Raw genomic sequence first — 22,556 nt, forward strand, 5'->3', positions numbered from 1 at the left:
CTAGCCTGGGTGTCAGGGTGAGACTCCATTTTGAAAAAAGTATATATATGTAGAAAAAAAAAAACTTGCCGTTGGCTTTGGGGGATTTATTATACCAAAATAGGTAAGCAGTTGTATTTGTCTTCAATGAGGTGAATTAATTTTTTTTCCAGATTGATGATTACCCGGAATTTTTGAGTTCGCCAGATAGAGAAATCAGCCAACACATTCGTATCATCTATTCTTCAAACGTTTTGAAAAAAGAGTGTAAAAAGTCAAACGGTGTCAGGAAATTCCTATTTCCATTTCATCATCCTAAAGCTAACAACAAGAAAGGTAGGTACTTCCAATCTGTCTCTGGATCTAAGGCAAAAAAAAAAAAGTATATATATATGTTTCTTAAAATTGATGCAGGATTTTTTGCTTCTTAGTTCAGTTAAAATCCAGGTTCTTATCACGCAGCCAGGAAAATTTAGGCATGGGGACACATTGAAAGATGTGGAGAGTGGGATTTATTAAAAGAAAGCTCTCAGTGAAAAAAAGGGGTCTGGCCAACTGGCTCTTACCTCACAGATTGAATATCAGTCTGCCACGCGCAAGAGCTGAAGAGGCGAGGCTCATCCTCCTGCACAAGGCTCAAATTCCTGGTGGCTCTAACACTACTCTCCCAGTGCACATGTGGGCACCCCCATCCATTGTGGGCACACCCAGGCAAGACCCTGGGCAGGTTCCCTTATCTTCCTCCTGCGTCTATCTTTCCCCTGTCTAAAGAAGTACATCTAGCTGCCATTAGAATAAGAATAAGGGTAAGAACGAAGAATGATCTTAACTGCTTCCAGCTGACAGGGGGCGCTGTTTTGGGAAAATGGCAGTCAGATCTCCCTCAGAGGCCTGTCTCAGGGTTCCCTGTAGAAGGGGCCATCCTCTGGGGCTCTGGTTGCATGACCATTTGGAGTTTGGTGGCCTGAAAGTGAGAAGAGACAAACTGGTGTATTAGAAAACATGTGTCAAAATGAAACAAGGGTGGTGGGTAAGGATAGCTCAAAGATCCTGAGGTCTTTTACTGGTTTGCCCAGGGAGAGGGGAGCCAAAAGCCTGACTGGTAAAAACAAACAAACAAACAAACAAAAAAAACCTTTTACTCTTTTGCTGGCATGTTGGGCTTCTGGGCTCCCTTCCCCTGAGCCCAATCTTAAGCCAACCAGTTTAAGGTTTGGGAAATTAACTTTTCCCAGTTTGAAGGATGTATCCGAAGGGTGTATCCTGTAGTACAGAGATACAATTTCCTATCTGTGAAGCGAGGACAGAGAAGGAAAGAGGAAAGAAAATGGCTTTTTTTTTTTCCCAAAAGAGTCCCAGGGTTTCTGGTTGCATTTGAAAGGGGTACAGCTTGAAGATGAATGGCTACTCCTCTGTTGATAGAAGGAGGGGAGTGAGACATCATCCCACATTCCCATCTCTTCCTAGTGAATACCCAGTATACATGAGGGAGAGAAAGTGAGGCATCCCTCTTTCTTTCTTCCATCCTTATATCCCTGAGTCTCAGGGACCACATCAGGGTGCCATCCATGGGTATCAAAGTGGCTTTCACTGACATTAACAGGGGGGACTAGGGGCTGGGAATATATGCTCTTACTCATGTACACCCTATATCCCCTGCTGTCAGTAGCCGTCGACCCTTCATTTATGCCATGGATATCAGCATGACCTTTATCCATGAATTGCGAAGCTTGGCTTAATTGGCAGGAATCAGTCACGCTCACCTGTGCTGTGCCTTTTAACTTCTGTTATTGCCTGCATCTGGATCCTTCAGAGCCTGCTTTCTTTCCTAGGGCTTTGACCCAAAGCTTGGAATTGAGTTTGGGACAAAAATGTGTCTGCAGGGGAGGGGGTTGCATAGTCTCCTTATCATAAGCTGATTGCTAAGGTGTAACTGTGGAATTGAGTCCTCCTCTAACAAGGGAGAGAAAAGGATGTCTTGTGACATGCCCAGATAAGTGGTGGCTATATTTATGCTTGCTAAGATTCGGGTGCATGCGGCTTGGCTTTGGTTAACTCCCTTGGCCTTATTTTCCCAAATGGCAGGATGTGTGGGATAGTTTCTCAGAACTAGAATATTGATCCAGATTTTTACATTACTCATCCACTTTTGTTCCTTATGAGCTATGGCCAGAGATTGCTGGTTGGTTCACAGGAATAAACAGGGTTAGTCTAAAATGTAGGCAAAAACTTAAAAACAGCTTATCTAAAAAGCCTAGAATTTAATGACAAATGTATAAGTTTTGAAATATAATTTCTTTCTCCCCAGTCCTCATTTTTTGTTAAAAACAAATCATGATAAGATTGAGTTGTTTGCAAAATAGACTTTAGTCTTATATTTGGCCTGATTATTTGCATAAAGTGCAGCAAAGATAATTATTTTTACATAGGCCTTTTAGATTGGTTTTGATGAAACTCTGTTCCACAAGGAATCTCAGATAAGACTTTCTAAAACTGAGCCCAGCCAGGGGCTTTTACCCTCAAATACGTGTAAGTTGAGTAAACTCCTCTCCTTTTGAGGTCCCAAGAGCATGGGACTCCTGGATCTGTTAGAAAGTGATATTCTTTACTCACCACAAATTAGGAACCCTGTATGGGGACTGTATAGACAATGTATCAGGCCAGTTTTCCCAAGAGGCTTTTATCAGCTCTGCAAGTCAAGCTTGACTCCTTAAAGGGAAGCATACTCTTCCAGTCAAAGCCTGGTAAAACAACCAGTTTCTCCAGTTGCATCCTATTGCAAAGAAAATAGATTTTTTTTTTTTTAGCCACTCTGCAGCCCTATCAAACTAATGCAATGACGTATTCAAACTTGAATTTCATTTTTCTTTATTTTTTCCATAGGTTATTGGGGTACAGGTCATATTTTGTTACATGAGTAAGCTCTTTAGTGGTCATATTTGGTTATATGAGTAAGTTCTTTAGTGGTAATTTGTAAGATTTTGGTGCACCCATCACCCAAGCAGTATACACTGCATCCAATTTGTAGTCTTTTATTCCTTACCTCCCTCCTACCCTTCCCCCCAAGTTCCCAAAGTCCGTTGTATCATTCTTTTTTTTTTTTTTTCTGAGACCGAGTCTTGCTCTGTCACCCAGGCTGGAGTGCAATGGCATGATCTTGGCTCACTGCAACCTCCACCTCCTGGGTTCAAGCAATTATCCTGCCTCAGCCTCCTGAGTAGCTGAGATTACAGGCACCCACCACCATGCCTGAGTAATTTTTGTATTTTTAGTAGAGACAGGGTTTCACCATGTTGGCCAGGCTGGTCTCGAACTCCTGACCTTGTGATATGCCTGCCTTGGCCTCCGAAAGTGTCAGGATTACAGGCGTGAGCCACCATTCCCAGCCCATTATATCATTCTTATGCCTTTGTATCCTCATAGGTTAGCTACCACAAATCAGTGAAAATGTACAATGTCTGCTTTTCCATTCCTGAGTTACTTCACTTAGAATAATAGTCTCCAATCTCATCCAGGTCACTGTGAATGCTTTTTATGGGTGAGTAGTATTCCACAGTTTCTTTATCCACTCATTGATTGATGGGCATTTGGGTTGGTTCCGCAATTTTGCAATTGTGAATTGTACCACTATAAACATGCGCGTGCAAATATCTTTTTCATATAAAGACTTTTATTCCACTGGGTAGATGTCCAGCAGTGGGATTGCTGGATCTAATGGTAGTTCTATTTCTAGTTCTTTAAGGAATCTCCACAGTTTTCCATAGTTGCTGTACAAGTTTACATTCCCACCAGCAGTGTAAAAGTGTTCCCTGATCACTGCATCCACGCCAGCATCTATTGATTTTTTTATTATGGCCATTCTTGCAGAAGTAAAGTGGTATTGCATTGTGGTTTTGTTTTGCTTTCCCTTGATCATTAGTGATCTTGAGCATTTTTTCATATGTTTGTTGGCCATTTGTGTATCTTCTTTTGAGAATTGTTTATTCATATCCTTAGCCCACTTTTTGATAGGATTGTTTTATTCTTGCTAATTCATTTGAGTTCGTAGTAGATTCTGGATATTAGTCCTTTGTCAGATGTATAGATTATGAAGGCAGGAGAATCATTTGAACCTGGGAGGCAGAGGTTGCAGTCAGCTGAGATCACACCATTGCACTCCAGGCTGTGCAGCAGAGTGAGACTCTGTCTCAAAAAAGAAAAAAATAATTACTTCAGTTTTCCATTAGTTCAGTCCATTCAGTTAACTCTTGTTTTGCTTGATATTTGTGGACAATTCAGCTCTTCATGAGTCCTTACGTTTTTCTTTTATTCCAATGTCACAATCTCAAAAGTTATCAGAAACCTGAATTTGAGAGCACCTGTCAAAGTTCTATAGCTGATTATAAACCATCCTTTGAAGAGGATCAAGACAAGACAAAAAACTTAACATAACAACCTTAATTGTGATTGATAGCCTATACTCAGACATTAGAATTTTAGAAATCCCATAAATTTTGGAACATATATTAATATTATTCCCTAAAATATAACCTGAGGAAGATTAAACATACCCATGTACCTAAACATATCAGGTAATCCTGTTTACCTCTCTTCTGTATGCCCCAGGGGCCCTCTGTAGCATCCAAAAGCTAGCCAACAAGAAAGACAATTTTGAAACTGAAGTTTGATTTGGGGAAGATTGTTAAATATGTTAGAGTGTTAAAGCACTTGATGTTATGAAATAGAATACCAGATTACCTTAAGTTATTTATTTTGCCAAAATGATGACTTGGACATTTTTTAAAAAGCAAAAACCTTTTATAATCCTTTATAAATTTTGCTAAAGAGCAGATTAGTGCCTTAAGAGTACATTGTTGTGCTTTTATTTTAATTCTCAATTTGCAGAAAAACCATATAATACCCCCCTACCCGTGCTTTTTTTTCATATGGAGTCTTGCTCTGTTGCCTAGGCTGGAGTGCAACAGCATGATCTCAGCTCACTGCAACTTCTGCCTCCCAGGTTGAAGCAATTCTCCTGCTTCAGCCTCCTGAGTAGCTTGGATTACAGGCATATACCACCACACCTGGCTTATATTTTATTTTTAGTAGAGATGGGGTTTTGCCATGTTGACCAGGCTGATCTCGAACCCCTGTCTTCAGGTGATCTGCTTGCCTTGGCCTCCCAAAGTACTAGGATTACAGGCATGAGCCACCATGCCCAGTCCATGTAATAGCCTTTTGAATTTAGTTAATCTGTTCACACACAGAATTTCTTTCACAAGATTAATTCTTACAATCATTCCACAACTTGTTCAAATTTTTAGGTTTATCTTATCTAATTCAAAACAATCCTTTAACGCTAGGCAAAAATTTATATTTTGATGACATCTGCATTTTGCCAATAATCTTTAAGACTGTTTTTATTTCTCAAAGATTAAAGTTACATAAACTAAAAGGTACCACAGCTTTTGTCTTCCCTTTAAAACGTATTTGATCCAAGTGCTCATCCTTCCTTAGGTCAATTAATTAGATCTCTTTTTATAGACATCACACACTCAACACATATATAACTAGAGAGACAGGTAGAAGAAGATCCAGCCTGGGGGCCAGAGTGAGACCCTGTCTCTAAAAAACAGGGAAGTTAGGATGGGTACAGCGGCTCAAGCCTGTAATCCCAGCACTTTGGAAGGCCAAGGATCATGAAGTCAGGAGTTCGAGACTGGCCTGACCAATATGGTGAAACTCTGTCTCTACTAAAAATACGAAAATTAGCCAGGCATGGTGGCGTGCACCTGTAATTCCAGCTACTCAGGAGACTGAGGTAGGAGAATTACTCGAACCCAGGAGGTTGAGGTTGCAGTGAGCCGAGATCATGCCACTGTGCTCCAGCCTGGGCGACAGAGCAAGACTCTGTCTCAAAAAAAAAAAAAAAGTTACTAGGCTGGGCATGGTGGCTCACACCTGTAATCTCAGCACTTTGGGAGGCTGAGGTGGGTAGATCACTTGAGGTCAGGAGTTCAAGACCAGACTGGCCAACATGGTAAAACCCCGTCTCTACTAAAAATACAAAAAAATTAGTTGGGTGTGGTGGCACACACCTGTAGTCCCAGCTCCTTGGGAGGCTGAGGCAGGAGAATTACTTGAATCCAGGGGGTGGAGGCTGCAGTGAGCTGAGATCGTGCCACTGCACTCCAGCCTGGGCAAGACAGAGCGAGACTCCATCTCAAAAAAAAAAAATGTAACTAGATATAGATAGATAGATAGATAGATAGATAGATAGATAGATAGATAGATAGAGGTATAGATATAGATATTTTCTTTTTCAGACAGTGTCTTAATTTGTTGCCCAGACTGGAGTGCAGTGGTCCTTGTGCCTAGTTCCTCACACAGAGCTTCTGAAACATTTAGAATTTCCTGAGTGATAAGAACATTGTTTGTTATTCATAACAAGCTCCTTTCAACAATAGAACAAATGCTAATGAGATGACACTTGGTGGGCCTCTAGATAGCTTCAGGATGGGGCTGGTTGCCAGAGGAACCAATCATGTGATTAGAGAGTTAGAACTTTCACTCCTCCTCTGCTGCCACCCACATCTCTAACCTTCTGGGATGGAGAGGGACTAGGGATTGAGATGATCACCAGTGACCCATGATTTAATAACTCATGCCTACTTAATGAAACCTCCATAAAAATTTTTAAATGGGTTGGGCACTATGATGATTAATACTGAGTGTCAACTTGATTGAATTGAAGGATGCAAAGTTTTGATCCTGGGTATGTGTGTGAAGGTGTTGTCAAAGGAGATTAACATTTGAGTCAGTGGGCTGGGGAAGGCAGACCCACCCTTTATCTGGGTGGGCATAATCTAATCAGCTGCCAGTGAGGTTAGAATATAAAGCAGGCAGAAAAATGTGAAAAGAGAGACTCACCTAGCCTCCCAGCCTACATATTTCTCCTGTGCTGGATGCTTCCTGCCCTCGAACATCGGGCTCCAGGTTCTTCAGTTTTGAACTCGGTCTGACTCTCTTTGCTCCTCAGCCTATAGTCAGCCTAGTGTGGGACCTTGTGATCATGTGAGTTAATACTTACCAAACTCCCCTTTGTATATGTATATATTCCATTAGTTCTGTCCCTCTAGAGAACCCTGACTAATACAAATTTTGGTACCAGGAGTGGTTCTAGAGGAACTGAATATTAAGGATGGAGTTCTTTCATTGGTTTTGGGGTTTCTGGAGTTGACTGCTTTATATGATTAGACCAAAAAATGCTAAGGACTCTACTTCTAATAGTATGGAGAGCACTGATAGTCCTTGGCATAAACTGTTTAGAGAGTGCAAAATAAATGCATTTGACATTCTTGATTCATCGCTCATGAGAGACAAGGAGTTTAGTGACTCTATACATACTACATTTGTATGGAGTATTATGTAGACAACCAAGGAACGTAATGAAGCTGGTTGGTTGCTCCTAAATTCTGCAGACAAAGTGATGAAAGAAAATGATGAACTCAGGGATTCTATCTACCAGCGTCAGAAGCAGATACTGAACCTCAAGTCTGCTTAGATTGCCCTGAGTGAGAGTCTTATCTCCTATAGTGAAAGAGCTACAATTGTGGAAAAACAGACACAAGCTCTTATCATGCAAGTCGCTGACCTGCAATGGAAGATACATGCACAGCCTCACCAGGTGTCTACTGTTAAAGTTAGGGCATTGACTGGAAAAGAAAGGGACCCTGCAACTTGGAATGGGAATGTGTGGGAGGACCCCGATGAAGTTGGGGACATTGAGTTTGTAAACTCTGATGAACTTTTTTTTGCCAGAAGAAACAGCTTCCCTAGCCCCAGTAATGGCAACATCCCATCCCTGATCCATGCTGCCATCAGTCTTTCCACCTTTGCCTGAGGAGATAAATCCTGCACTGCCTGAGGCAACAGTGATGGCCTCCCCTGAGGCAGTTGCCAGGCAAAATAATGTTGACTCTCCTCAGGACCCACCCCGCAATGTTCCTGTTTGCTTGTAGACCTATAACTAAAGTCCCCGTAGGCCCCTGGAGGTTGAGAGTATGACCCCATAAGGAGGTGTGCTACATTCGAAAAGAACCTCATGAGTTTTCTAATTTTTTTAAACAACAATCTGGAGAACAGACATGGGAATGGATATTAAGGGTGTGGGATAATGGTGGAAGGAACATAGAGTTGGATCAGGCTGAATTTATTGATTTGGCCCCACTAAGTAGGGACTCTGTGTTTAATGTTGCAGCTCAGGGAGTTAAAAAAGGTTCTAATAGTTTATTTGCTTGGTTAGCTGAAATATGGATTAAACGATGGCCCAGTGTGAGTGAGCCGGAAATGCCTGATCTCCCTTGGTTTAATGTAGGGGAAGGGATCCAAAGGCTTAGGGAGTTTGGGATGGTGGAGTGGATTAGTCATTTTAGACCTACTCATCCCAGCTGGGAGGGTCCAGAAGATATACCCTTGACCAATGCCTTGTGAAATAGATGTGTGAGGGCAGCACCTGCATCTTTGAAGAGCCCTGTAATTGCTCTTCTCTGTATGTCAGATCTAATGGTGGGAACTGCAGTCACTCAACTACGAAATTTAAATACAATGGGAATAATTGGATCCCGAGGTGGCAGTGGCCAAGTGGCAGCACTCAACTGTCAAAGGCAAGGTGGGCATAGTTACCGTAATGGAAAGCAGAGGCAAAACAACAATCAGAATAGTCTGACTCACATAGCGCTGTGGCATTGGCTAATTAATCGCAGTGTTCTTAGAAATGAAATTGATAGGAAGCCTACTGCATTCCTACTTAATTTATATAAGCAGAAAACTTCTAGGTGAAATGGACAAAAGACTGATTTGAATTATGAAAACAGAGGATCATGGCCTCTTAATCAGTTTCCAGATTTGAGCCAGTTTACAGACCCAGAACCCCTTGAATGAAGGGGAGGTCATGTCCCCTTAAGGAAGGACCCCACTACATTACCAACAATTTATGCAGTTAATCTTTCTCCCATCCTTCCCCCAGGAGACCTGTGACCTTTTAGCAGGGTAACTGTGCATTTGGGAAAGGGAAACGATCAGACGTTTAGGGGACTACTGGACAACGGCTCTGAGCTGACATTGATTCCAGGGGACCCAACACATCATTGTGGTCCTCCAGTTAAACTAGGGGCTTATGGAGGTCAGGTAGTTAATGGAGTTTTAGCTCAGCTTCGATTTACAGTGGGTCCAGTGGGTCTCTGGACTCATCCTGTGGTCATTTCCCCAGTGCCAGAATGCATAATTGGCATAGACATACTTAGCAGCTGGCAGAACCCCCACATTGGCTGGTAGATTGAGGGCTATTATGGTGGGAAAGGCCAAATGGAAGCCATTAGAGCTGCCTCTATCTAGAAAAATAGTAAATCAAAAACAATATTGTGTCCCTGGAGGGGTCATGGAAATTAGTGCTACCATCAAGGACTTGAAAGACGCAGGTGTGGTGATTCTCACCACATCCCTGTTCATCTGTCTCCCATTTGGCCTGTGCAGAAGACAGATGGATCCTGGAGAATGACAGTGGATTATTGTAAGCTTAACCAAGTGATGACTCCAAGTGCAGCTGCTGTACCCGATGTGTTTTCATTGCTTGAGCAAATTAACACATCTCCTGGTACCTGGTATGTAGCCATTGACTTGGCAAATGCCTTTTTCTCCATTCCTATCCATAGGCCCACCAGAAGTAATTTGTCTTCAGCTAGCTAGGCCAGCAATATACCTTTATTGTCCTACCTCAGGGGTATAGCAACTCTCCAGCTTTGTGTCATAATCTTATTCAGAGAGACCTTGATCGCTTTTTGCTTCTGCAAGATATCACACTGGTCCATTACATTGATGACATTATGCTGATTGGATCTAGTGAGCAAGAAGTAGCAAACACACTGGACTTATTGGTGAGACGTTTGTGTGCTAGAGGATAGGAAAAAAATCCGACTAAAATTCAGGGATCTTCTACCTCAGTAAAATTTCTAGGGATCCAGTGGTGTGGGGCCTGTCGAGATATTCCTTCTAAGGTGAAGGATAAGTTGCTTCATTTGGCCCTCTCTACAACCAAGAAAGAGCCGCAATGCCTAGTGGGCCTATTTGAATTTTGGAGGCAAGACATTCCTCATTTGGGTGTGTTACTCTGGCTCATTTGTCAAGTGGCCTGAAAGGCTGCCAGTTTTTAGTGGGGTCCAGAACAGGAGAAGGCTCTGCAACAGGTCCAGGCTGCTGTGCAAGTGGCTGTGCCAGTTGGGCAATATGACCCAGCAGATCCAATGGTGCTTGAGGTGTCAGTGGCAGATAGGAATGCTGTTTAGAGCCTTTGGCAGGCCCCCATAGGTGAATTACAGAGGAGGCCTCTAGGATTTTGGAGCAAGGCCCTGCCTTCTGCAAATAACTACCCTCCTTTTGAGAAACAGCTCTTGGCCTGTTACTGGGCTTTGGTGGAAACTGAACGTTTGACCATGGGTCACCAAGTCACCATGTGACCTGAACTGCCTATCATGAACTGGGTGCTTTCTGACACATCTAGCCATAAAGTGGATCATGCACAGCAGCATTCCATCATCAAATGGAAGTTGTATATATGTGAACGGGCTCAAGCAGGTCCTGAAGGCATAAGTAAGTTACATGAGGAAGTGGCTCAAATGCCCATGGTTTCTGCCACCCTGCCTTCTCTCCCCTAGCCTGTATCACTGGCTTCATGGGGAGTTCCCTATGATCAGTTGACAGAGGAAGAGAAAACTAGGGCCTGGTTCACAGACGGTTCTGCATGATATGCAGGCACCACCCGAAAGTGGACAGCTGCAGCACTACGGCCTCTTTCTCGGACATCCCTGAAGCACAGTGGTGAAGGGAAATCTTCCCACTGGGCAGAACTTCGAGCAGTGCACCTGGATGTGCACTTTGCATGGAAGGAGAAATGGCCAGATGTACAATTGCATACTGATTCATGGGCTGTAGCCAATGGTTTGGTGGATGGTCAGGGACTTCCAGAAGAAGCTTCCAGAAGAAGCATTATTGGAAAATTGGTGACAAAGAAATTTGGGGAAGAGGTATGTGGATGGACCTCTTTGTGTGGTCAAAAACTGGGAAGATATTTGTATCCCATGTGAGTGCTCACCAACGGGTGACCTCAGCAAAGGAGGATTTTGATAATCAAGTGGATAGGATGACCCGTTCTGTGGACACCACTAAGCCTCTTTCCCCAGCCAACCCTGTCGTCACCCAATGGGCCCATGAACAAAGTGGCCATAGTGGCAGGGATGGAGGTTATGCATGGGCTCAGCAACATGGACTTCCACTCACCAAAGCTGATCTGGCTATGACTACTGCTGAGTGCCCAATTTGCCAGCAGAAGAGACCAACACTGAGCCCTCAATATGGCACCATTCCTCGGGGTGATCAGCCAGCTACCTGGTGGCAGGTTGATTATATTAGGCCTTTTCCATCATGGAAAGGGCAGAGGTTTGTCCTCACCAGAATAGACACTTACTCCGGATATGGGTTTGCCTATCCTGCACTCAATGCTTCTGCCAAGACTACCATCTGTGGACTCACAGAATGCCTTACCCACCATCATGGTATTCCACACAGCATTGCCTCTGACCAAGGCACTCACTTTACGGCTAAAGAAGTGCGATGTGGGCTCATGCTCATGGAATTCACTGGTCTTACCATGTTCCTCATCATCCTGAAGCAGCTGGATTGATAGAATGGTGGGATGGCCTTTTGAAGTTACAATTACAAGGCCAACTAGGTGACAATACTTTGCAGGGCTGGGGCAGAGTTCTCCAGAAGGCCATGTATGCTCTGAATCAGCATCCAATATGGTGCTGTTTCTCCCATAGCCAGGATTCATGGGTCCAGGAATCAAGGGGTGGAAGTGGAAGTGGCACCACTCACCATCACCCCTAGAGATCCACTAGCAAAATTTTTGCTTCCTGTTCCCATGACATTACATTCTGCTAGCCTAGAGGTCTCAGTTCCAGAGGGAGGAATGCTGCCACCAGGAGACACAACAATGATTTCACTAAACTGGAAGTTATCATATCCACCTGGACACATTGGGCTCCTCCTACCTTTAAGTCAACAGGCCAAGAAGTTAGTTACAGTGTTGGCTGGGGTGATTGACCCAGACTATCAAGATGAAATCAATCTACTACTCCACAATGGAGTTAAGAAAGAGTATGCATGGAATACAGGAGATCCATTAGGGTGTCTCTTAGTGTTACTATGACCTTTGATTAAGGTCAGTGAGAAACTACAACAGCCCAATTCAGGCAGGACTACAAATGACCCAGACCCTTCATGAATGAAGGTTTGGGTCACTCCACCAGGAAAAAACCACGACCTGCTGAGGTGCTTGCTGAAGGCAAAAAGAATACAGAATGGGTAGTAGAAGAAGGTAGTCATCAATACCAGCTATGATGACGTGACCAGCTGCAGAAACAAGGACTGTAATTGTCATGAGTATTTCTTCCTTCTTTCATTAAAAACATGTTTGTGCATGTATACACTTGTACTAAGAAAATATCTTCATTTTATTTCCTTTTTCCTTTAGCATGTGACATAAGATTTATTAACTTTACATCAGCATTTAAATATTGTTAACTTTATGGAATAGTATTTGGGTTGGGGATTGTTGCATTTCTGGTTGTACAAAGGATAGTTGTATTATGCTAGGCACAATTATGACCTTATTATTGTCTTTATTTGAAGATTATGTATGATCTCAGGGGATGTATATGGGTTTAAGTTGACAAGGGGTGGACTTGTGATGGTTAATACTGAGTGTCCACTTCATTGGATTGAAGGATAGAAAGTATTGATCCGGGGTGTATCTGTGAGGGTGTTGCCAGAGGAAATTAACATTTGAGTCAGTGGGCTGGGGAAGGCAGACCCACCCTTATTCTGGGTGGGCACAATCTTATCATCTGCCAGCACAGCTAGAATATAAGCAGGCAGAAAAATGTGAAAACAGAGACCAGTCTAGCCTCCCAACCTACATCTTTCTCCTGTGCTGGATGCTTCCTTCCCTCAAACATTAGACTCCAAGTTCTTCAGTTTTGGAACTCGGACTGGCTCTCCTTGTTCTTCAGCCTGTAGACAGCCTATTGTGGGACCTTGTGATTGTGTGAGTTAATACTTAATAAACTTCCATATATATATATGGGAGTTGTCTACCCATTCTGTATAAATGTCCATATATATAAATATATGGAAGTTATCATATATATATAACTGGAAGTTATCATATCCACCTGGACACATTGGGCTCTATATATTTATTCCATTAATTCTGTCCCTCTAGAGAACACTGAGTAATACATACATGGTGGCTCACACTTGTAATTCCAGCACTTTGAGAGGCTAAGTTGGGACAATTGTTTAAGGCAGGAGTTTGAGACCAGCCTGGGAAACATGGCAAAACCCTGTCTCTTCAAAAAATACAAAAAGTAGCTGGGTGTGGTGGTGCACGCCTGTAGTCCCAGCTACTCAGGAGGCTGAGGTGGGAAAGTCACTTGAGCCTGGCAGATTGAGGCTATACTGAGCCATGATCGCACTACTGCACTGAAGCCTGGGTGACAGAGAAAGACCCTGTCTGAAAAACAAACAAACAAACAAATAAAAACTTAAAAAAACCCTTAAATGACGGGGTTTGGAGAGCCCCCAAGTTGGTGACCACATCAAGTTCTTGGGACAGTGGTACACCAGGAGAGGGCATAGAGGCTTTGCACCCCTCCCCTGATACCCTGCTCAATGCATCTCTTCCACTTGGCTATTCCTGAATATAATCCTTTATAATAAACTGGTAATAGGAAATGAAGCACTTTCCTGAGTTCTGTGAGCTGTTCTTGCAAATTATTAAACCTGAGGAGGTGCTTGTGGTAAAGGGGAGGAAAGACTTTTCCCCTACCTTCTTAGGTTTTGTGGCTGTTCTTGAGGATTAAGCTGAGAAAAGGCAGGTTAACAGGAGATAAGGATACACATTTTATTTGACGTTAACATTTTTACATGGCAGGGGAAACTTCATAGAAGAGAAATGAAGACCCAAAGAAGCTGACAGGCCTGAGCGCTTATATACCATGTTAACAAAGAATGATAAATTGTAGAGTTGTGACAAGACAAGGCAAAGGGGCTTAGGCTACGCATAGTGAACTGTGGGAAAATGACTAGGAAATATATGGTGAAAATTAATGGAAGATAAGATTTATTTTAGTATTTGTACAGATTCATCTCAGTGTCCATGCTTCACCTCTGTTGATAAAAATGTTCTCAAAAAGTAAAGGAAACCAAGGTCTGCACAGGGGTTTCCTCTGCCCATTCCTCCCACCTCACCCTTCAAACCTAAACTCGAGCCTGCTGCTCACCGGCCTAGCTTTGCTCTCACCATGGCTCTCAGCAATGCTGATATGCAAAAGCAGATAAAGCATATGATGTCTTTCATTGAACAAGAAGCCAATGAGAAAGCAGAAGGAATAGATGCAAAGGCAGAAGAAGAGTTCAACATAGAGAAAGGTCAGTTTATGCAAACCCAAAGACTAAAGATTATGGAATATTATGAGAAGAAAGAGAAACAGATTGAGCAGCAGAAGAAAATTCAGATGTCCAATTTGATGAATCCAGCAAGACTCAAAGTCCTCAGAGTGAGAGATGACCTTATCACAGGTTTGTACCAGTTGCTGGAGCCCTGAATGATTGTTTGTTGCAGGAAATAAGATTTCCCTCTGGTAAAGTCTGCGGTGCAAAAGGAAATCCCTATGTACAAAATTGCCACCAAAAACGATGTTGATGTCCAAATTGACCAGGAGGTCCCCATTATATATCTCAACTCCACCAGCTATGTCTACCTGCCAGAGGACATAGCTGGTGGAGTTGAGATATATAATGGGGATCGTAACATAAAGGTTTCCAACACCCTGGAAAGCCAGCTGGATCTCATAGTCCAGCAGATGATGCCAGAAGTCGGGGAGGCTTGTTCAGGGCAAATGCCAACAGGAAGTTTTTGGACTAAGCCTTCGGGAGGTGGAGCTCCTCCTCAGCTCTCCTGCTGTGATGTGGAAGCTTCTGATATTTGAAGAAACACAAATGTCTCTGTAGCTTCCTCTTTACTGCCCCAGTATTGCTCTGTATTTATCAGTGATGCCCCTCTGTCACTAATGCCTTGCCTAATTGTTCACAATGGTGGAAAGCTTCATGTAATATGATCAGGACTCACCTCCAGTTCATCTAAAAGTAAAAGAAAAAAGAATGTTCTCCTCTTCCTGGTATAAAGAAGTTGCCTTTCTCATGGGAAATTTATGTACTGGTGTTTTGTTTTGTTTTTTTTTTTTTGACAGAATTTTGCTCTGTCACCCAGGCTGGAGTGCAGTGGTGTGATCTCAGCTCACTGCAACCTCCACCCCTCAGGTTCAAGTGATTCTTGTGCCTCAGCCTCCTGAGCAGCTGGGATTACAGGCATGCACTACCACACGTGACTAATTTTTGTATTTTTAGTAGAGTTGGGTTTTTGCCGTGTTGGCCAGGCTGGTCTCAAACTGCTGGCCTCAAATGATCCACCTGCCTCAGCCTTCCAAAGTGCTGGGATTACAGGCATAAGCCACTGTGCCTGGTCTATGTCCCATTTTAAGGCAGATAGGTGTAGATTAGAGAGTCCTTCCTACATCTGCTCTCTCTCAAGCACCTTCAGGTTAAAATAACCAATATGCCAAAGTGGTATATTTTGGGTGGCATGTTCTGGTTCTCTTCATGGGGAGCTCCTGATTTATAGCTGGTTGGTCAGAAATACAGGTGGAAACCTGGGAGTTGCAACTGGCATCTGAAGTTAGGGCAGTCTTGTGGGACCCAGCCCTTAACCTGTGGGGTCTGTGCTACTGCCAAGTAGTGAATGGCAGAATGGAATTGAATTGTAGTACTCCCAGTTGGTATCTAGAGAATTAGAGAATTGGCTTTGGGTGAAAGAGAAAAAAAATTACACCCTTGGTATCTGAAGTGAGTAAAAACAACTCAGACATATCTGTATATCTATATCTATATAGATATGTTGATATATGAGCCTTTTTAAGGTATCTGTCCCTGTAATTGGGAGTTGGTGAAAAGCATAGAAAAAGAACACAGACTTTGCATTTCACTACGCCCAGGTTTGAATCCTGTTTCTCACATTTCCTGGATGTGTGACCTTAAGCAAGTCACTTAATCTTTATGAGTCTCAGTTTCCTCATCTCCATTACTAGCTTCACAGAGTTGTTATATTACATGAAATAAGGTGGACAGGGCAGGGTACACAGCTGGGGTGGCTGACTTAATGAAGTCGGCCCTCAAGATTGAATCTTTAGCATAGAGGGAGAAGGGAAGGATGAAGGTCCAAGGAGCTGGATAGGCCCTTCTACTTCTGGCATCCAGCTTGTGTAGCTAGGCCAGCACATTCAGCCCATTCATTGTCCACTAGACTTTATTCCAAGTCGGACTCAGAGCTACAATGTGTGAGAAAACTGTGTGGTGCTTCTACACTTTCATGGATGAGCACCTTTCCATGCTGACACACTGTGGCATGGAAACTGTAGAAGTTGTAATTAGCAGGTTTATCAAATCCCTGGTTGCTCACCAGGTCTCCTGTCACACTAATTAGGGTATCTAATTGGTGTTGGTTGCCTTAAATGCATATTTATCCTTGTTCACAAGCATAATTATTCTTGGCTTTTTTTTTCCTTCAACGTGTATAGGAAAATAAAAACACATACGAAAATAATGTAGTAAAACAGATTGAAGTTTGATGACATTTAAATTCCTAGAAACTTTGCAAGTGATATTAAAATTAGTGAAGAGTTTGTCCTGTGCTGATGTGCAGGGCTATTCATAGAATAACACTTGCCCCCACCTGTTCTCTACTTTCATTCCCAAAAGTACTATCTGACACTTGGGCGTGGTGGCTTTTGACAACACAAAACTGCCACTGTCACAAGGAGCCCCAGCTACATTACAAGATAGAAAACACTTCCCTTTTCCATTATGCCAACAGTAATTCTGTATGTTTTCTGTTCTTCCAGCTGCTTGTTCCCTGAATCAGGTATTGCTATATATGTAGGGCCCCAGTGGTTCACCTCAGAGACATTCTGCAATATGTGTCCTAAAGCAAGAGACAGGCCCAAACCTACTCGACCATCTATTTGACAATAGTCATTGCTAGAATCTTTAATATGTTAATAATGATGATGTCATGCGTACAGCAGCAGCACACAATAACTGCTGAGCACTTAAATAAAGGTAATTATTAGGACTAACTCCAAACCTCTTGGGTAAAAAAGCCTAGGGGATATTTTTGTCATGTGATACAGGTGCCCATGGTCCAATCAACTCGGTCATCTGAACAAAGCAAGCTCAACATTGGAAATCATTTCTAGTAAAAACACTTAGTTTAAATTACCACATTTTTAACAGGATTCCTAATTAGACCTAACTTTTCTGAATATATAGAGGAAAAGATGCTTTTCTTTTTAGTATACATATGTTCTTACATGGGTCACAATTAGCACTTTGAATTGCCAAGGCTGATCTCAAACTTCTGGCCTCGAGCAATCCTCCTGCCTCAGCCTCGTGAAATGCTTGGATTACAGGTGTGATGCAACATGCCATACCTGAATTGTACTTTTTACATTTAGATGAAAGAGGATGGTTACTAAACTCTAAGTTAACAATGCAGATGGGAACAGAGTGACAGGATTGAACTGTATTAGTAGCAAAAGCCCTTTTTTTTTGGAGATGAAGTCTCACTCTGTCACCCTGGCTGGAGTGCAGTGGCGTGATCTTGGCTCATAGCAACCTCTGCCTCCCAGGTTCAAGCAATTCTCCCTGCCTCAGCCTCCCAAGTAGCTGGGATTATAGACGCCTGCCACCATACCTGGCTAATTTTTGTATTTTAGTAGAGATGGGGTTTCTCTGTGTTGGCCAGGCTGGTCACGAACTCCTGACCTCAGGTGATCTGCCCACCTCGGCCTCCCAAAGTGCTGGGATTATAGGCATGAGCCACCATGCCTGGCCACAAAACTCTTGAATGGATTGGGTTATTAACCACTTAGTTTCAGTTTCAGGTACATTCTAGAACAGCATTACCCAACAGAACTTTTGGCAATGATGGAGATGTTCTATATCTTGTCTAATCATGTCTAATACAGTAGCCATTGGCTACCTGTGGCCATTGGGCTTTTCAAATGTGGCTAGTGCTGCTGCATAACTGAATTTAAGTTTACATTTAAATAGACACAGGTAACTAGTGTTTTCAAATATTCACTGCAGCTCTAGAAAAACAGAAAAGACCTTACAGGCTTTAGTGGTATATTTTGAAATATTGGCATAAAATTAAATAGACGAATCCCCAACTAGATTGAAACATAGTTTAATGAAATCTAAACTGAACCAAAGTTTAGTAATATGACAAAAGCCTTTAAGGTCTTTTCTGTTATTCTAGAGCTGCAGTGAATATTGGCTCTCTATAGTCGTGAGCTCCACATTCATAGATTCAGCCAACAGAAGATTGAAATCATACTAAAAAAAATTTGAATCTGTGCTGTACATGTACAGACTTTTTTCTTGTCGTTATTCCCTAAACAATACAGTATAACTATTTACATGACATTTTTTGTTATAGTTAGTATTATAAATAATCTAGAGATTATTTAAAGTATATGGGAGGGTATGCATAGCTTATATGAAAATACTATACCATTTTCTATCAGGCACTTGAGCATACTCAGATTTTGGTTTCCAAGGGAGATCCTAGAACCGATTTTCCATGGATACTGAGGGACGACTGTATGTGTGTGTGTGTAATTTTTAAAAATAAACGTAAAAACTAGATATTTTCTAAAACCAATGATATGGGGCAAAAGTAAAAGCACAAGAAACTGATGAGTCTCTCAGGTTTCATGGATAGTTTTTAACATATGGAAGCCTGACCATCTTCCCCACAGGAATGGGACTTTATGAATATAATTGAACCCCTTGCAATAGAGAAAGCAGATGTATTATTTTTGTAGTGTCCCTTCTAAAAATGTTCTTCAGCTGGCCCGTACTACCAAGCATTCCATCAGATATGCATTGTGCTAAATGACTGAAGGAATTCATATCCAAGCCACTGAAGAAGCATGTCAACTGCTACATGCACACTAGAGAATACAGCAGCAGATGACACTGCACTCAGGCTCTTTTGTCATTATTGCCTTACACCTGCCAGACTCTGGTCCTTGGTGTCCAGGAGACCAGACTTTCCACCAAGTGCAGAAACAGATTGAACTGTACTTTATTTCTGAGTGGAGAGCACAGATGATCCTGATTCTCCAGACCATTATTACAAAGTGAAATTTAAAGCTAACATAGGCTGGGCATGGTGGCTCACACCTGGAATCCCGGCACGTTAGGAGGCTAAGGTGGGCGGATCACTTGAGATCAGGAGTTTGAGACCAGCCTGGCCAAAGTGGTGAAACCCCGTCTCTACTAAAAATACAAAAATTAGCTGGGCATGGTGGCAAACGCCTGTAATCCCAGCTACTCAGGAGGCTGAGGTGGGAGGATTGCTTGTGCCCGGGAGGCGGAGGCTGCAGTGAGCCGAGATTGTGCCACTGCACTCCAGCCTGGGTGACAGAGTGAGACTCTTCTCAAAAAAATAAATAAATAAATAAAAATAAATAAAATAAAGCTAACATAGAAAGAGGCAGGGACGTGAACACTAAAGTTGTTTTTTTTTTCCAACTTTTTAATGACCTCGCACAAAAAAGAGAGAATTCAAGTTTGGTTAGTGAATTTGGATGGAATGAGGTTTAACAGACAACTTAAGACTGTTACAGGATGATTGTGCAAGTAACACTAACATCCTAACAAATAAGCCTCGGTAATCTCATCCTCCTTTCCAGCATGCCAGCAGTGATGTGCTCTATTTTTCCTGTTTTCTTCCAAGCTGCTTGCTCCTTGGGTTGGTATTGCTGTATCACCAGGACCAAGTGGTTTACCTCCTAGACATTCTGTAATCTGTGATCTGAAGCAGGAGATGGGCTCAAACCTGTCTGATTGATGAGTCATAAGTGCTTCCACCTAATTCCAGCAATATACAAAGGCATTATTTGCATCACATTTAGTACCATTACTTGTGAAATGCCTACTTTTACAACTGATTGTGATGATTGGGGTCTTAAAGTTTCTTAAATTCCAAATAGAAAAAACTGATTCTGCCTATCTTAATGTCAAGGGGAATTTGTTGGAAGATTTTGGAGTCTCCTAGGGAATCAAAAGGGAAGCAAAAGAGCCAAATAGTGAAAGACCAGGAGCCCAGGTGCCTGTTCTGGGGTCTAAGCAGCTTGGCCAGGACCTCCTCCTAGGGTCCAGCCAGCTCCAAAGACTTCTAGCCCTGTCTCTCAAGAACAAATGTCACAAATCCAGGGCAAGACATTGATTGGCCCAGACTGGGTCAGCAGTCCACCTCTAGACCCATCAGCTGTGGCTAGGGCAGGAGCGGATCTAGGTTTTATGGGGACCGAAACTCATACAATTTGGAGAGCCCCCCTTGAAATAACTAAGACGTCTGTCTTACACTGTACAAATACAATGCCCGCAGCACTCCAAAGAAATCAGGACAGAAGAAATCACAAATACAAAGTGCCTACAGCCACTCTCAAGAGAGGAAGTGAGACAGAAGAAAAATTGAAGTGGGAAGAAGAGCCTGTGCTCTTAAATTATTGTGGTTGAAGAGGTGGATTATTCTCTTTGCAATTCTTATAAAAACATTTGGCCATGTGAACACATTTTTAGGGTCTCTCCTAAGACTTTGGAAGGAACTCATGCACTGAGCGGGGCTGAAACTTTTTTTTTTTTTTTTTTTGAGATGGAGTCTCGCTCTTTCACCCAGGCTGAAGTGCTTGGGTCACTGCAACCTCTCTCTCCTAGTTCAAGAGATTCTCCTGCCTCAGCCTCCTGAGTAGCTGGGACTACAGGCCCACCCTACCGCGCCTAGCTATTTTTGTGTTTTTAGTAGAAACTGGGTTTCACCATGTTGGCCAGGCTGGTCTCGAACTCCTGGCCTCCAGTGATCCGTCTGCTTCAGCCTCCCAAACTGCTGTAATTACAAGTGTGAGTCACCGCACCTGGCCAGGGGCACTAAAACTTAAACATCATTCATTTCATGGAAGGAGCAAAGTCTTTTTTTCTTCTTTTTTTTTTAATTTAAGGATAAGAACCCTCATGGTAACTATAGGAAGAGAGCAATTCTTCAAAAAAGGGAGAGGCTGGAAAGACAGAATAACAGCGGACCACTGTCTTATCCTGCACCTGCTGCTATAACAAAATACCTTAGACTAGGTAATTTATAAACAACAGAAATTTGTTTCTCACAGTTCTGGAGGCTGGAAGTCCAAGATCTAGTCACCAGCAGACTCAGTGTCTGGTGAGGGCTGCCCTCTGCTTCAGAGATGGCAACTTCTTGCTGCATGCTCACATGGCAGGAGGAACAAATCCTATGTCCTCACGTAGTGGGAGGGGCAGTGGGACTAGGGCACTCCCGTCAACCTTTTATAAGGGTACTAATCCCATTTATGAGGGCAGAGCCCTAGTGACTTAATCACTTCCAAAAAGGCCCTACTTTTTAAATTTTATTTTTATTTTTTATTTTTGAGACAGGGTCTTGCTCTGTTACCCAGGCTAGAGTGCAATGGTGTGATCATAGCTCACTGCATCCTCAACCACCTAGGCTCAAGCAATCCTCCATCCTCAGCCTCCCAAGTAGCTGGGGCTACAGATGCACACCACCACACTCAGCTAATATTTCTATTTTTTGTAGAGATGACATCTCATTATGTTGCCCTGGCTGGTCTTGAACTTGTGAGCTCAAGTGATCCTCCCACTTCAGCCTTCTAAAATGTTGGGATTACAAGTGTGAGCCACCGTGCTTGGCTGAGGACATGTTGTCAAAGTCAAAGTTCTTTTTGCTCCATCATGCTACCCAGCTTACAATTTTGGACTTACAATTTTTGTGAGGATTTATGAACAGTCATTTAATCAGTACATGAGACTAGGTCTTCTTCATAATCTCAATCAAATTATTTAATTAATGACCAAATAACTATTTTTTTTTTAAGTCAAGGAAGAAAAGAATGGCCTTGCCTTTTGGAGAAGCAAAGAGTCCAGAAGTCTGAACGAATCTCCTCTCAGGTGAGATTGTTGTTTGGAGTATGTGTTTAACTTGCTAACCAAAACATTTTTACATTGTAACTTGTTTTTCTTAATTTTTTTTCTCTACTAATGGCTTTGGACTGAGTTCTATTAATCTTATATATGCAATAAGGAAGAAGGTATTTTTGAGAGAACTTTTTCTCAATTCAAATCAGTTAAATAGTATAGTTTTTCTAATTTTCTATATATTACTGAACATATAGATGTCACAATATAGATAAATAATTCATTAAAATTAAATTCAAAGACATCTGTTGAGCTCTGGTTCTGTGTAGGGCACTATGTTAGGCCCTATGATGGATACAAAGATGAGTACTCATAAATCCTGTCCTTGAGAAGCTGATTCTAACTAAGAT

The 22,556-nt window shown here is 42.4% G+C and overlaps 1 protein-coding gene and 1 pseudogene across 2 annotated transcripts in view; both read left to right on the forward strand.

Annotated features, from left to right (window-relative positions):
* C10H12orf56 (chromosome 10 C12orf56 homolog) overlaps positions 1-22,556 on the forward strand; it is a 116,510-nt gene that overhangs the window by 37,365 nt on the left and 56,589 nt on the right. For both annotated transcript variants that reach the window (XR_002008012.4, XM_019037809.4), the window contains exons 2-3: positions 153-315; positions 22,107-22,179. Coding sequence is in view for 1 of the 2 variants with exons in the window: in XM_019037809.4 (XP_018893354.3) it covers positions 153-315; positions 22,107-22,179 (236 nt within the window). In the remaining variant the exon portion in view is untranslated. The remainder of the gene's footprint in view (positions 1-152; positions 316-22,106; positions 22,180-22,556) is intronic.
* On the forward strand, positions 14,336-15,243 carry LOC101136578 (V-type proton ATPase subunit E 1-like; annotated as a pseudogene).

Source organism: Gorilla gorilla, chromosome 10, assembly GCF_029281585.2.
Source record: "Gorilla gorilla gorilla isolate KB3781 chromosome 10, NHGRI_mGorGor1-v2.1_pri, whole genome shotgun sequence".
Classification (NCBI taxonomy): domain Eukaryota; kingdom Metazoa; phylum Chordata; class Mammalia; order Primates; family Hominidae; genus Gorilla; species Gorilla gorilla.